At 48.5% G+C, this 16,191-nt stretch overlaps 1 protein-coding gene across 1 annotated transcript in view; it reads left to right on the forward strand.

The window, feature by feature from the left end:
* TIMP2 (TIMP metallopeptidase inhibitor 2) overlaps positions 1–14,059 on the forward strand; it is a 54,715-nt gene extending 40,656 nt beyond the window's left edge. The window contains exons 3-5 of the mRNA XM_069541984.1: positions 161–269; positions 9,564–9,688; positions 11,141–14,059. Coding sequence (XP_069398085.1) covers positions 161–269; positions 9,564–9,688; positions 11,141–11,338 — 432 coding nt within the window. The 3' untranslated portion in view covers positions 11,339–14,059. The remainder of the gene's footprint in view (positions 1–160; positions 270–9,563; positions 9,689–11,140) is intronic.
* The last annotated feature ends 2,132 nt before the right edge of the window (positions 14,060–16,191 follow it).

The following is a 16,191-nucleotide window of genomic DNA, read 5'->3' on the forward strand; positions in this document are numbered from 1 at the left end:
AGGAATTGTCGTCTTCCAGCCTGTCTGACTGGTGTGTCCCCATCCCCTTTCCGTGCTGGCAGTACCCCAGGTGCAGGTCGGGGCATGTGTTCAGGGAGGCATCCGGATTCCTGGCTGTGCTGCCCACGTTCACTTATGTTCCTCATCCTCCTTTTTCCAGATGTTCAAGGGACCTGACCAGGACATAGAGTTTATCTACACAGCCCCCTCCTCTGCCGTGTGTGGGGTCTCGCTGGACATTGGAGGAAAGAAGGAGTATCTCATTGCAGGTGTGTATGCGGATATGGGTGTGGGCTGCTCTTCGAGGGCGTCCAGGGGAGCGGAGGTGGGGCGGCTGGAGGTGAACCAGAGCCTTGACGACACGTATGATACACACGGTGCTACTCAGAGGTCTCGAGGATTCCCTGCTTTTTCCCATCGGAGGACTGATGAATTTTCAACTGTCCTCCACATTCCCCTTGTTCGAATAGTGGAACTAATGTGACTTAAGAGAAAGAATAGAGTAAACCAGTATTCATAGGAAATCTGAGGTCAGGTGGACACAGAGATGAGAGGCTGGAAGTGCTCAAGGCTGGGCAAGAGGCGGACGGCAGAGTTGAAACCTCGTCATTTTTTTAAGTAGTTTTTTATTTATCTGGCTGTGCCAGGTCTTAGTTGCGACCATGCAGGATCTTTAATCTTCGTTGCAGCACATGAGATCTTTAGTTGAGGCAGAGGGACTCCTCGCTCCGGCATGTGGGAGCTAGTTCCCTGACCAGGGATCGAACCCAGGCCCCCCTGCATTGGGAGCTTGGAGCCTTAGTCACTGAACCGCTGGAGAAGTCCCAGAACCTTGTTTTAAATCTCTTAATATTATTGTGTGTGCTACTTGTCTGTTCCTTTGTTCATCGTATCCCTCTTTCATTTATTGCGATAAAATATGCATAGCATAAAGTTTACCATTTTAGCCGATTTTCTGTGCCTAGTTCAGCAGCACGAAGCACATCCACATTGTTGCACAAGCGTCGCCACCATGCATCTTCAGAACTCTTTCATTTTCCCAAACAAACCCTGTGCACATTAAACTCCCCTTCCCACAGCCCCCTGCAAAGTCCTGCTTTCTGTCCCTGTGAAATCTGACTCCTCTAGGGACATCATAAAAGCGGAATCTAGCCCCATGTGTCCTTTTGTGATGGGCTTATTTCACTGAGCGCAGTGTCCTCAAGGGTCAGCCATGTTGCAGCAATGTCAGAATTTCCTCTTTTTTCAGGCTGAATAATATTCCATTGAATGGATAGACCACAGTTTTATCATTGCATTTCTTTTTAAAGTTTTTGTTCTTTTAGTCTTACATAAAATGACTTTTTTTTTCTTATTATTATTACTAGACTTTATTTCTTAGAACAGTTAAAGATTTACAGAAAACTTGAGCAGGTTCGTACAGTATAGCCAGCTCTTTCAGGTCTTCCTACAGCTTTCTCTGTTATTAACATCTCAACATTAGTATGGTACACTTATTACTATGCATGGACCAGAATTGATACAGAAATCCCTTTACTTCTTTCCATTGTCTCCTCTGCCTGCCCCGCTAGCTTGCACCCCCAGGGTCCAGAACAGAGCTTCTCAAAATCAGTACTATATTTGAGATCAGATCATTTTTTGCTGGCAGGCTTGTCCTATGCATGGAGAATACTTAGCTGCATCTGTGACTTCTTGGAGTAGGAAACCTACTCCAGTATTCTTTCCTAGAAAATCCCCCGGACAGAGGAACCTGGCGGTCTTATGGTCCATGGGGTCGCAGAGTCAGATGATGAGCACCCGTGCACGTGTGGCTTCTACCCGCTGATTGCTGCAACATCCTCCCCCCAGTCGTGGGGTCTTCCACATCCCCAAATGTGCCCTGTGGGGGGAGCAGAATCACTCCGAGTTGAGACCCACGGGTCTAACCACACCTCCATTGATGCCAGAAATGCCCTATGTCCGAGCTGTTCGTGTGCTCCTGAACACGTGAGGGCTGTGGCTGGTGCAACTGAAGAGCTAGGGCTTTAATTTTATTTATTGCAATTGATGTAAGTGTGAAGGTGGGGCCTTCCCTGGTGCTTCAGTGGCTAAGACTCTGCGCTCCCAATGCAGGGCGGCTTGGGTTCGATCCCTGGTCAGGAGCTGAATCCCACACGCTACAACTAAACATTGAAGATCCTGCGTGCTGTAACTAAGACCTAGCCCAGCCAAATAGCTAAACTAAATAAAAATAAATATTTAAAGAGATTATATTTAAGGAGCTTTTTTTCCCTTCTTTTAAAGGGTCTTCTGAACTTCTTAAATGTCTTATTCTGAGCATCTGTTATTTAAAATGTATTAATTCAAGGATCAGGGTGTATTTATTATTGAATGTATAATTCAAGGGTCAGAGTGCAACCATCACCATGGTCTAAAAGAAACCTTGTACCATTTAGCTACTACCTTTCTAACTCCCATTCTCCCTCCCATTCCCAGCTCTCAGCTACCACTAATCTCTAGATTTCTTTACTCTGGACTTTCTTATTAATGGACTCATGTAATATATGGTCCTTTGTGTCTGGCTTCTCCCAGCATAATGTTTTAGTGGGTTTTTTTTAAAGTTTTTAATGTTTTACTGTAACATGTATCAGAACTTCACTCCTTTTTATGGCCAAGTAATAGTCCATTGGATGGCTCTACTACATTTTGTCTATCCACTCAGCATTTCACTGGGGCTGTTTCTACCTTTTATTTACTGAGTAACGCTGCTCTGAGCACATGTGTTTTTGCCTGGATATGTTTTCATTTCCCTTGGGTAGATACCTAGGAGTAGAATGGCAGGACCTGTTTGAGGAACTTCTAAACTGTTTTCCAAAACGGCTGCACCATTTCACACTTGCAGTATCTTACTGTTTTTACAATAGGAGAGATAATGTTAAACAGAAGGGAACAGGGACAAAAATCACAATGCAGAGAGCTGACGATCTGACTCTGAGATCACAGTAGCCCAGCCTCCTCTGTGGTGTAGAGACCTCATTGCCCTAACAAATCAACAGCTTCTAGTTTTCTGTGTCCTTTTTTTTTTTTTTGGTCCTTTTAAAGGCTATTGTTTAGTTGCTAAGTCATGTCTGACTGTTTTGCAACCCCATGGACTGTAGCCCACCAGGCTCCTCTGTCCATGGGATTTCCCAGGCAAGAATACTGGAGTGGGCTGCCATTTTCTTCTCCAGGAGATCTTCCTGACTCAGGGACTGAATCTGTGTCTCCTGCATTGGCATTAGAATTCTTTACTGCTGAGCCACCAGGCTATCAGTTCAGTCACTCACTTGTATCTGACTCTTTGCGACCCTATGGATTTAGCACACCAGCCTTCCCTGTCCATCACCAACTCCCGGAGCTTACTCAAATTCATGTCCATTGAGTCGGTGATGCCATCCAACCATCTCATTCTCTGTTGTCCCCTTCTCCTCCTGCCTTCAGTCTTTCCCAGCATCAGGGTCTTTTCAGATGAGTCAGTTCTTCACATCAGGTGGCCAAAGTATTGGAGTTTCAGCGTCAGCATCAGTCCTTCCAATGAATATTCAATAATCAGTCCTTCCAATGAATATTCAATAATCAATCCTAAAGGGCTGATTTCCTTTAGGACTGCCTAGTTGGATCTCCTTGCAGTCAAAGGGACTCTCAAGAGTCTTCTCTAACACCTCAATTCAAAAGCATCAATTCTTCGACGCTCAGCTTTCTTTGTAGTCCAACTCTCACATCCTTACATGATTACTGGAAACACCATAGCTTTGACTAGACGGACCTTTGTCAGCAAAGTAGTGTCTCTGCTTTCTAATATGCTGTCTAGGTTGGTCATAGCTTTTCTTCCAAGGAGCAAATGTCTTTTAATTTCATGGTTGCAGTTACCATCTGCAGTGATTTTGGCTGTAACACCCTTTAAAATGAGAGCCTCGGCCATCCCTCTGGGTCTCCATACTGCCCTCTAGGGGCTATATGACCAAACTGCAGAGCTGCAGAAGCCCTTATTCAGAAGGGAGAGAGCCCACATCCTGTTGCTGGTGGCTCCTGGTGGGAAGGTAACTTTGGTCTGGGCCAGCGTCTGCCTCCAGACATGCACAGATGAATCTGTCTTAAAGGATTCTACATCAGGCCCCACCAGCTTCCTGTTAATAGAAATAGGAGTGCCCTTTTCCTGGCACTGATGTTCTTCAAATGCTTTTCATGTGGGTTCCATCACTACCCCCATCACGAACCTCATTTTATAGGTGAGGAGTAGAGGATGGAGCCATGTGCTCAGGCCCCATGGTGTGTACCTGAACCCACTTTCACTTTCAGACTGATTATTAAATTTTGATATATGTCATGTTGGTAGCTTGAAATTGGCCAGTGTAGGAGTATTGACACCACAGAATTCAAACGCTACACACTTAATCCTAGGAGAGCTACTGGTTACACGTTTCTCAACACATCCCTGCTGGGGTCACACTGCCAGGAAGTGGTGCCATGGTGCTGCCAGAAATTAGACCCTGGCTAGCCTAACCCTGGGCTTCCCTGGTGGCTCAGCTCGTAAAGAACCCGCCTGCCATGTGGGAGACCTGAGTTCGATCCCTGAGTTGGGAAGATTCCCCTGGAGAAGGGAAAGGCTACCCGCTCCTGTATTTTGGCCTGGAGAAGTCCATGGGGTTGTAAAGAGTCAGACACGACTGAGCAACTTTCACTTTCAGCATAACCCTTGGTGGCTCAGTGGTACAGAATCTGTCTTCCAATGCAGTGTTAGATTCCTGGGTCAGGAAGATCCCCTGGAGAAGGGCATGGCAACCCACTCCAGTATTCTTGCCTAGGAAATCCCATGGACAGAGGAGGCTGTTGGGCTACAGTCCATGGGGCTGCAAAAGAGTCTGATACAGCTGAGCAACCACACAACAACAGCCCGACTCCTGGGTCTGTTACACTCGGCTTCTGCCATTACTGGTCCAGGTTTAGAAGTCTCGCTGCCCTGACGCCTAACCCAGCGGTCCTCCGCCTCCACTGCTCCTTGGAATTCCACAGGGAGTTTGCAAAATTCCTGATGCCCAGGCAGCTCCCCAGACCAATTCAAGCACCATCTGTAGGGGTGGCTCCCATCCCCAGAGCATTGGTAAAGCTCCCCAGGGGAGTCCAGTGCACAGCCAGGGCTGAGAACCTACCGTGCTCTGGGTCAAAGGCAGACCTTTTGTTCTAGAGGTGCCAAAGAGCCAGTCTGCACACACTCAGGAGGGCCTAGCCATAGCAGCCGAGGTCAGTCACCCCCCTTGCACAGTGGCCTCTGGGCATGATTTTCATCTTCTGGGGCCCTTCCCAGGCAGTCAGACCTGCCTTTTGCTCAGAGATCCTGAGGAGAGTGACACTGCTCTTTTATTCCACGAGATGGGTGGTCCAGACCGCAGGGCCCTTTGGCTGGATCCCAGGGCAGGACGGGGAGAGGGCTTATGTCCAACAGTCAGGAGCCCTGGCGAGGTCTCTCTGGAGCGTGGGGCTTGGGTCCCATCCTGCCCTGCTTATCACAGGAGTGCGAGGAAACCACGGGGCTGCTAAGAAGGTGGATCCAGGACAGGCGTGGAGGGTGGTGCGATGATTGTTTTGCTGGTAGTTGCTTTTCTTTCTCCTGGGAGATGTGATAGGAACATCCATTGTGCTTAGACCCTTTTCTGAAAGGGAGAGGCTTCATGTCCAAAGGGAACATGGTGAGTCAAACGCAGAAAGCCCCATAATTTCAGTCACTCTCTGATAACATTTCTTTTCACTCACGTGTCAGCTCAGCTGTTCATGTCTGCCATCAAAGGCTATTTAACATGTAATATGTACGTGACCTGTGAAACTGATCCCACACCCCAGCCCCTTCAGCTGTCCCCAGGCTGAATGAGAAAACAATTGCCCGAGTAACGGCCTCATACATTTCAGAAACTTCAGAAAGCATCCAAATTGTAGCTTCACTTCTAAGGAAACCTAAAAATGTCTGAAGATGCACTCAGTTGATAACTGTGTGCCTGTCACCTTAGTGCCAGCATGCTCAGTCGTGTCCTGCTGTTTGCGACCCCGTGGACTGCAGTCCGCCAGGCTTCTCTGCCTATGGAATTTTCCAGGCAAGAATACTGGAGCGGGTTGCCATTCCTTTCTCCAAGGGATCTCCCGACCCAGGGATCAAATCTGCAACTCCTGTGTCTCCTGCATTAGCAAGGGGATCCTTTACCCCTGTGCCACCTGAGAAGCTATCGTCTTAAGCTACCACACATTTCACATTGGAAGCAAGCAACGTGGGGCACATTTTAGTTTCCTGACTGGCCGTGGAGCGTAAGATTAATAAAAGGCCCTTCCACTGGCTGCTGACTCACCCCATTACAGAGGAACCTCTCTAAGCCGGCTTCGTTCCCTGGCTCGGTGAGGCGGCTCTGGATTCAATCTGGTGTTTACTTTCTGAAGCACAGAATCTAGATCTTGTTTTCCTGGAGTCACAACGGGCTAACCAAGAATCACGGGGCACAGAAAATCACTCAGCCAGCGCTGGCTGCGGCCCCACGAGTGACCACACAGCCTGGGGCAGCCCACCTCCTCCTGGGCTGATGACTCAGCTTCACATGTCGAGTTGGCACCGCGAGACGCTTGTGTTCAGGGACTGTTATAGATTCGGCCCTGTCATTTTCTTCTCCAGTCCTCATCTCCGGAAAGAAAAGTAAACATACAGCCCTCAGTTACAAATTTTAATTAATTCCTGTTTTTCTGTGTCCAAGAAAGGCTTTGCTTTTTTCCAAGGCAGACAGATGCTCACGTACCAAATCAAGTCTTAATTATCTCTACTGAAAGGCATCTCTTCTTAACATTCTGAGATGCTACACCATTTACACATGACATTTAAAGCTCATGGGAACTGGGAACTGGGGCCATTGAAAATACACAATTTTAGACTTCCCTGGTGGTCCGGTGGTCAAGCATCTGCCTGGCAATGCAGAGGACATGGGTTCTATCCCTGGTCCGGGAAGATCCCATATGCTGCAGAGCAGCTAAGCCCGTGTGCCGCAACTACTAAGCCTTCGTGCTGCAACTTTTGAAGCCCGTGCTCTGCAACAGAAGAAAGCACTGCAATGAGAAGCCCGTGCACTCTCTGCAGCTAGAGAGTAGTCCCTGCTCGCTGCAACTAGAGAAAACCCGCACACAGCAACAAAGATCCAGCACAGCCCAAAATAAGGAAATAAAAATTTTTTAAAAAGAAAAAATTTGCATTTCATCTCCATGCCCTGCCTTTGCCCCACTCTCTGTGGAAGCTTGAATTGGTGGTGAAAAGGTTTAAAAAGGAAGACAGCAAAAAAAAAAAAGATATTGGAACACATTGTTAGAACAAATAACCATGTCATCATTAGTAAACTTTTACTGAGCCATTATCATGTGCAAGGAACTATGGATAAAAAAAGGATTAAGACACAACCATTACCCTTTGTGCTTGTGACTTGATTCGAGAACACGCTATGCAAGAGAGGCAGAGAACAATGTGATGTGGGAGGCTGATGCCAGTCACATGATTCAGGGGAAGTTGCTACGTAAGTTTGGAGGGAGCGACTGGAATGAGTACTCAGCCTGCCTCTACTGAATGACCAGGCCGGGCAAGGTCCATGCCAGAAGAAACCACGATGTAGGAAAGAGTTACTTGCCATTGTCCATTTAGCCCCCTGTCTATTCTGTACTCTTTAGAAAATGGCTCTGTGTGTGTGTTGGGTTGTCAAGTTGCGTTCAACTCTTTGCAACTCCACAGACGCCAGGCCTCCCTGTCCCTCACCATCTCCTGGAGTGTGCCCAAGTTCGTGTTTGTTGGATTGGTGATGCCGTGCAACCATCTCATCCCCTGTCGCCTTCCTCTTCTTCTGCCTTCAGTTTTTCCCAACATCAGGGTCTTTCCAGTGAGTCAGCTGTTCGCATCAGGTAGCCAAAGTATTGGAGCATCAGCTTCAGCATCAGGTCTAGAAAAAATTACGGCTGTTTTTGAAGCTTAAGGTCACCCAGATACATCTTTTTTTTAGTTATTAGGATCAGAATGAATGCAATCAAGAAGTCCTCCTGCTTCTTGATCCTTTTCTTTACCTGAAATGTCAGACAAGTCCAAGAAAAAAATAGAAGGCTTGAAGGTTAGAGGTGTGGTTAAGACAGAAAGAAGAGCAGGAGAATTCACACCTGGGGAGTGGTGCCAGCCACCTGCCCAGCACAAAGGCTGTCATTGGTGCTGCTTGCGGCCTCAGGCAAGCCGGTGTCTTTCCCCTGATGACCGGTTTCTGTTTCACTTCCTCCTGACGGGATGCAGTGGATAAGCTAGCTGCCTCAGCACTTCCCTGAGCTGTATTTCTGTTAGCGATTGTTGGTGGCCAGGACTGTGCCTGAGATCATTAAGTTGGACGGGCTGCAGCTTTGTCAAGCCAAGATGCCCAGGGTGCAGCCCGGGGCTCCTGTCTGCCTCTCAGGGAGTCGCGTGTCCCTCTCTGCCAGGCTCCGGTGTCATCACTGGGCATCTGTGTCTCTTGACAAGGTGCCATTGTAACAGGAAGGACAAGATTTTAGACAACCTTCCTGGCCCTCATTAGGTCCTGTCATTCACCAGAATACACTGGTCTGTCTTTTTCTTCTGCTCTGCTAATGCCCAGCCTGTCACCAGTGAGAACTCTTCACAAAGGGAGGAAGGGGGCTGAGTTAGGAGTCTAAGGTGCGAACAGTGTCTTATCAAGCGTCTCATCACGCCCAATACAGGGAATTTAGGGCAGATTGCTGATTTTATAAAATTCTGCTCTTATTGTTCATAATGGGACACCCCAGAATTACAAGTTCAACATCAAATGGAGGAAAGGCTTGTGAATAAATATTTGGTGGGAAAAAAACAAACACAGGAAACAATATAATCTACATACAACAGTGACATTTTTCACTTGAATACATGTGCATAAAAGAGCATTGGAAGGAATGCATCAGAATGTTAGCTCTAGGTAATGAAAAGAGAGACGTTTTAAAAAGTTACTTTCTTAAGTTTTCTACAGTGAGCTTGCATTCTTATACTCAGAATAAATATTCCCTGGTGTATGAGTCTGCTCAGGCTACTCTAACAAAAACCACAGACTGGAGCCCTTAAGCAGTAGAAATGTATTTTCTCATGATTTTGGAGACTGGAAGTTCAAGAGTCAGATGTTGACAGAGTTGGTTTCTTCTGAGACCACTCTCCGTGGTTTGTAGATGGCCAGTTTCTCCCTGTGTCCTCAAGTGGTCATCCCTGTGTGTCTGTCTGTTGTCCTAATCTCTTCCTCTTACAAGGGCACCTACTGGATTCAGACTCACCCTCATGACCTCATTTTAATCAATTCTTTAAAGACCTTCTCTCTCAATAGAGTCATACATCCTAAGGTGCTAGGGGTCAGGGCTTTAACCTCAGAGTTTTGGAGGGGACACAAAATAGTCTATGCCTCAGGGTACTGTCAGAACTAACCCTCCCCATGCCTGAGCCTCATCCAGATGCAGGAAAAAGAGAAGAACCGGTAATTTCGTTCTGAGCTTGGTGACCCCTGTCTCCTCAGGGAAGGCCGAGGGAAATGGCAATATGCATATCACCCTCTGTGACTTCATCGTGCCCTGGGACACCCTGAGCGCCACCCAGAAGAAGAGCCTGAACCACAGGTACCAGATGGGCTGTGAGTGCAAGGTAAGTCGCCACCACCTCCTCCAGGTGGACTGCGGGGGTTTGGTCCCAGACTTTGCCAGGGCCTCTCAATCCACAGGGTCCTAACTTAGGACAGGGCTCTGGGGAGGCGTGGTCTGCCCACAAGTGAGGGTGTCCGGCCAGGGACTTTGGGGAGGTGAGGGGAATCCAACCACGTGGGCTGTAGCTTCTAGGAAGGGAGCCTTCTAGCAGGAGGAGTTTTGTGGGCAGAACATGTGCCTTAGGAGTGTCTTTCTACAAACGTACAAGTGCAGAGACTTGGCGTGCCTTGTGAAAGAACATCCCAGGTGTTATGGTTTGGCCAGTGTACCAGCCATTTCCACGCATGGGTCCATGTAAATATGGGGTCTATGTGATGAAAACCCCTGAAGTCCCTGCCTTTCTTCTTGAAAGCACCCCAGAGGCGGTGCCAAGCGCAGTTACAGCAGTGCTAATGCTTAGATGCAGCCACAGAAGGTGAGATCTCCGTGGCCCCCAGGGTTCCATTTTGTTGTCTCCTAACATCCCTCGGTCCCCGCCGCCCCTCCCCCAACCCCAACACAGGGTGTGAGTCTGGGCCCAGTGTGGCCCAGAGATTGGCCTGTGCCGGTTCACACTGCTTGTGTGGCCTTCCTGCCCATCCTGGTAGATCCTCGAAAGCCCACCCCTTAGCTCGTTCACAGGGTGAATTCTGACTCACAACTACTTGTAAGTCTAGCAAACTCCCCTGTGCCCAAGGTGAAGTTAAAAAAAAGAAACAAGTTCTGCCTTTTTCTTTGAGCAGCCTGAAGGTTTACACCCTCCTGTGAACTCAGGTTCTTTTGCCAAGATGCTGTTAATCTTTGCTGATCCCCTCGATGCATCCGTGTGCTTAGGAGCAAGATGCTGTTCTTTTTACTCGAGTTGAACCTGTCTGATAGTCAAAACTCTTTATTGTTTTTTGTTTTATTCATATATTCTGAGACGTCCACTTCCGTATTATTGGGTGTGCCATGGGGCATGTGAATCTTAGTTCCCTGACCAGGGATTGAACTCATGCCGTCTGCCGTGGACGTGCAGAGTCTTAACCGCTGGCTCACAAGGGAAGTCTCTCAAGTCCCTTTATTGTTGTTACTGTTATACTCTCTGGAAGGTGGGACTAAGCTGAAGCTGGTTTGTTGTGCTCAGAGAAGGTAAACCAGATGGCCCAAAGGAGAGGGCGTGCTTGGTGGTTGGGGGGTACAGAAAGGTTTCTGTCCTATCGTGGACAGGCTGCCTGCTGCCACTTGGAGAGTTTGGAGCTCAGGAAAGCCTGCTGGTGGAGCAGCTCCATCCCTCCTTGCCTGCTGCACTTACCTGGTCATCCATTCTGCACATTACCCCTGGACACCTTCCCCGGGTGAAGGCCAGGTTCTGGAGATGCCCCCTGGATGGCCTCGGTCCCCAGCTGAATCCATCTCGTGTCCCCCTTCCTAGATCACGCGCTGCCCCATGATCCCATGCTACATCTCCTCCCCGGACGAGTGCCTCTGGATGGACTGGGTCACGGAGAAGAACATCAACGGACATCAGGCCAAGTTCTTCGCCTGCATCAAGAGAAGCGACGGCTCCTGCGCCTGGTACCGCGGGGCAGCACCCCCCAAGCAGGAGTTTCTGGACATCGAGGACCCGTAAGCAGGCCGCCAGCACTCCTGGGGGCAATTGACAGTGTCCGAGAGTTCAGACTGGTCCAGCTCCGACATCCCTTCCTGGAAACAGCATGAATAAAAACAGTCATCCAAGTGGCTTTAAGTTAGTGTGATTCTCCTCTCCACCCCCATCTTCCTTTTAAACACACAGCTGTGGGTCTGGAGGCAGAGATGGGTCCCACACCCCATCCGCCAGCCTGGGCACCGTGCGTCTCAGTCTCCCGTCCCTGGGTGCAGGCAGGGGCCGGACGCACAGGTGTCCCTCCTGGGCCCAGCCCTGGCACTGTCACAAATGCTGAGCAGACAGCAGTTGGGGTCCCCAAGCCTGGTCAGGGCAGAGCCTGGAAATGTACATTTTGCAGGAACTTTCGAGGGTCGTTGCCAGACTGTGTAGCAGGCCTACCAGGTCCCTTTCATCTTGAGAGGGGCATGTCTCTCAGTTCCTGCAGTTTCCACACCTCTGGCCCTGGGGTGGTGGTCCCTGTGCACCCCCTGTCTCCCCCATGCCCACCATGGACTCCAAGCGTCTGACTTCCGGGAGCAGCCCTGGACCGGTGGCTTGCTCTTGAAGGATCCCCAGTTAATCATATTAATCTGCAGGATTCCAGCAGGAGCCTCCCTCCCTGGCCTCGTAGAGACGTGAGGGCCGCAGGCATCAGCTCCAGCCAAGTCCTTTCGGCCCCATCCCCGGCCCGCAGGACCCGCCCCTGCTCTTGAGGGAGTCTATGACGTCATGCCCTGGTGCAGATGTTTGGCAGGGAGGCCTGGCTGCTCCTAGAGTTCATTCCTGAGCTGCTAAGGCCCCTCTTGCACCCTCCTCTTTCTGGCCTCGGGCACCCAGGTGGAGGGACATGAATTGGCTTTGCAAGGGGTTCTGTGTGGCTGGTGGCATGAACTCCCCCTGCTGTCTGGCACATCTTGAAGACGTCAAAAGCTGGGTCCTGCCCTGTCCCCCAACACACCTCAGAGCCCCTCAAGCAGGTGCCAGAGTTTTAACAGTGTGAGCTCCCTGGAAGACTGACTTGTCAGTGTGCCCCGGGAGTGCAGGGGTTCCCCAGAGTGAAGTCAGCGAAGCGCAGAATGAAGTCCTCCCTTGGGAAGGATGAATTTTGGTGGGGAGGTGGTGTCAGTAAAGCGCTCATGGCTTTTCTGGGCCTCCAGAACACTGTGGCCGGCTTTAAGAGGCATCTCATTCTGCTGAAGATGAAGTCTTGGAGAACAGGTGAACCCAAATTTACCGGTGTACCCGCCCTCCTCTGCTTATGTTTCTTATATTACAAAGATCTCCAAGTAAGAAATTTTATAGGGAGCTAAGGAGCCTAGCTGTTCCCTAAAGGTAGTTTCCTTATGCCAGTAAATCGGGGGTTACGGAGGCAGAAATTTCTCAGTAACAGTAAAGATAATCTCCTTTTTCTCCCCACGTGTGTTGTAAAGGTCAACTGCCCTGAGTTTATCACGCACGCTATGCAAACACACAATGAAACTGGAGGCTGTTGGCCCAGGAGCAGTCATTCTGCAGAGTTCTTCCAAAGTCATCTTCTAAGCCTTCTCTATTCTGCGGTGACCCCAAAGCACCTCTAAGACTCCTGACCCTCCCCCCGCCGTGGCGTGCAGCCCGCATGCCCACCCAGGGGCCTGGTCAGCACAGATTTTGATGACCCCCTTTCTAGGGCAGACTAGGGGACTCTCCAGGAATTAGGCCCACTCCAAGGGCATCTTCATGTTGTGCAGTGATAGAAAGTTTGTAAGATGTCATAATGGACCAGTCCATGTGATTCCAGTATATATAAGAACACCAGACCCTCCAGTTGCTATAACACCCCACCCCCGTCTGCTTCCTGTACGGTGTTATCATATGTAACATTTACTCCTGTTTCTGCTGATTTTTTTTTTAATGTTTTGGTTTGTTTCTGACATCAGTTGTTATCATTCTTGTGCTATTACCCTCGATAGGGGTCATTCCCAAAGGTTTCTGCATCGTGGGAGCTTTGGATCCAGAGTGGAAATGGCATGGTAGCTAGCCTGTGACGGTGATTCCTTCAGACCTTTCCTTCCGTTCTTTGAGTATCATTGCTTTTCTGTCCCCTATTTTTTGTTCTCTGGTTCCAATTATTACAAAGCAAAGAGTCTTTGTGTAGCTTGGTTCTAAAAGATGGCCTTTATATTCAATCCCCACACTTTGGTCTTGTAGCCATGCTGAGCAGGAAAAAAAAAAGTCAAGATGAAGAACACAGTGGTGGCCGAGAAGCCACTCAAATACCCTCACAGTCAATAATTGCCATATATATATAGTTTAAGAAGGCTCTGCATTTGGCATTAATTTATATGTTATGTTCTAAGCACTGCTCTTTCCTCCCTCTATTCTTGTCTTCTGCAAGCGACTCAAAATATTTAAAATAAAGTTTACATTGTAGTTATTTCCAAATCTTTGCTTGATAAGTATTAAGAAATATCGGACCTGCCGCCGTAATTTAAAGCTTTGTTGATCTTGTTCGTTTTTGTTTGGATTTTTTTTTTCGTTTGTTTGTTTTTTCAATTTTGGGGCAATGTGATTTTGCTGGAATATGAAGTCTTGAGACCTTCCTGTGCTGGGAACACGTGAGAGTTGTTGAAAGTCGACAAGCAGACAGCGCATGTCTCCGATGCTTTGTTTCATTCTCAAGTGACCGCTCGGTCCATGGACAATAAACAGTATTATCAGTGAGAACGCTGGCTGTCTCCATGTGGTCATTTCCGACGTTCCGAACGGGAGGGTGGGGGTTGGTCTGTTGTCTAACTCATGTCTGACTCTTTTGGGACCCCATGGACTGTAGCCCACCAGGCTCCTCTGTCCATGGGATTCTCCAGGCAAGAATACTGGAGTAGGTAGCCATTCCTTTCTCCAGGGGCATCTTCCCGACCCAGGGATGGAACCTGCGTCTCCTGCATTGGCAGGCAGATTCTTTACCACTGAGCCACCAGGGAAGCCTGTGGGTTGGTTTATCTCCTGAGAAACAGGCCTGGGGCCTTGGAGGTTTACATGGGATGTGGCAGACGACAGTGAATGTGGTTTCTTAAATTGGCCAAGAGGCAGGACAGGGTCCCTTCATTTGGTACATACATGTCCCTTTCTTTTGTGGAACATATCTTAGACACACACGCCACGCACACAAACAGACCTGCGTCCATCTTGCCTCTCCCACCATCAACCCACTGCTTTCTTTCTCTGTACCTACTTGCCCAACCACCCTGCCCAAGGTTATCAGGAGGTTTCTAAATGTCAGTTCTGTCTGTTTTCATTATGTATCTCTAAAAAAAAACCAAACTATTTTTAAAACCTTTCCAAAATACTTAAATCACACCAAGAGAACATAATTATAATTCATGAATGTCATGGACTAGTCGGTGTTCAGACACCTCTGATGGTCTCATAAATGCTTTTTTACAGTTTGTTGCTTTGAATCAGGATCCAAATAAGATCCATACATTGCAGTCGCTCCCTCAAGTCCCATGTTTACAGGTCCCCTCCTTGCCCTCTCCCTCCTTGGCATTGGTGCCCGTTCTGACCTGTAGGGCACATTTGGGGTCTAGACACAACCATTTCGTTTATTTTATGTATTTAGGTCAAATGTAACTTTTTAAAAAGCACTTCTTATGGAAATTTGCAAACACATACAGAAATGCAGAGAATGACGTCATAAACTCCACGCATCCGTGATCCAGTTTGAACAATCTTCCCTTTTCTTGATCTTCGCAAACAGTTTTCAGTCCGTCTAAAGACCCACATATGGGGTAAGCAGATAGTTAGGGATCCTACCAGACACCACTGTTCCCCCACCTCAGCTTTGCCCATTCTGTGAAAGAAAAGCATTGGGGGCAACTGAGGACAGCCTGGCGCTCGGGTCGGAACCCACAGCAGACACGTGTGGGTTCAAAGTAGAAACACAGAAGCCTCTGCAGGACCCAGTTTAGGATGAGGGTTGGGGCCGGAGGGTGGGAAGGGGGTAGGGGAGCCACCCAGGCTGGTGAAAACCCTTCAGATATTTTCTCCCCGCCCCCCCTTAAATTATTCCTGGACATGTTTATCAGATCTAACTTAAACCAAGCGAGCAGAGCTTGAAGAACTCTTAAAAAATAATTTTATTTATTTATTCTTGGCTGTGCCTTCCATTTCTAGGAAGGGCCTTGTAGTGAGTGGTTTGTTTTTAATGTGTTTGTTTCCAGAACAAAGGCAAATTTCTCTCTTTTATTTATGAATTTTGCAGCAACGATGACAGCAAAATCCGAGTCTCAGTGAGGACACTTGATCACATCAAGATGCCTTGTTGTGAGTTGTAATTTCCAAACTTAAAGGATAAAGTTCAATGATCTGGGAAATTCATCTCTGTATTCTGCATCTTCCAAACCAGGACACTTTTGACAGAGAAAGGGGGTGCTGTGAACAATTAGTGGGGCCAGTAGGTGTCCAGCCACCTGTCCTGGGAAACTGTGATGCAGGGTTGCCCTGTCATTATGGGACATCTTCCAACCACACGAGGAATATCACCCGTCACCCCATGCTGAATTCCCAGGTGCTAGGGCTCATCCTCAGATGTGGCACTCCCACAACCCTGAGACCCAAAAGCCTCACCCTGTGGTCTGGGAGCAAAGGCGTAGCAGCTAAGGCAGCTCTGGATGCCAGAGCAAATGACCCCAGAAACCCAGGGACTAACACAAAGGAGTTTATTTCCTGCCAAGACCAATGGAGACGTTTGGCGGACTTCCTCCACGGCCGATTTGGAACCTGGACTCTTTCCCGTGGTGTCCTCCACCACCTTCCAGAGAGTCCTCTGTTTTCAGCCAGAAGGAGGAGGGAAGGAG

This window comes from Ovis canadensis, chromosome 11, assembly GCF_042477335.2.
Source record: "Ovis canadensis isolate MfBH-ARS-UI-01 breed Bighorn chromosome 11, ARS-UI_OviCan_v2, whole genome shotgun sequence".
NCBI classification, from domain to species: Eukaryota; Metazoa; Chordata; class Mammalia; order Artiodactyla; family Bovidae; genus Ovis; species Ovis canadensis.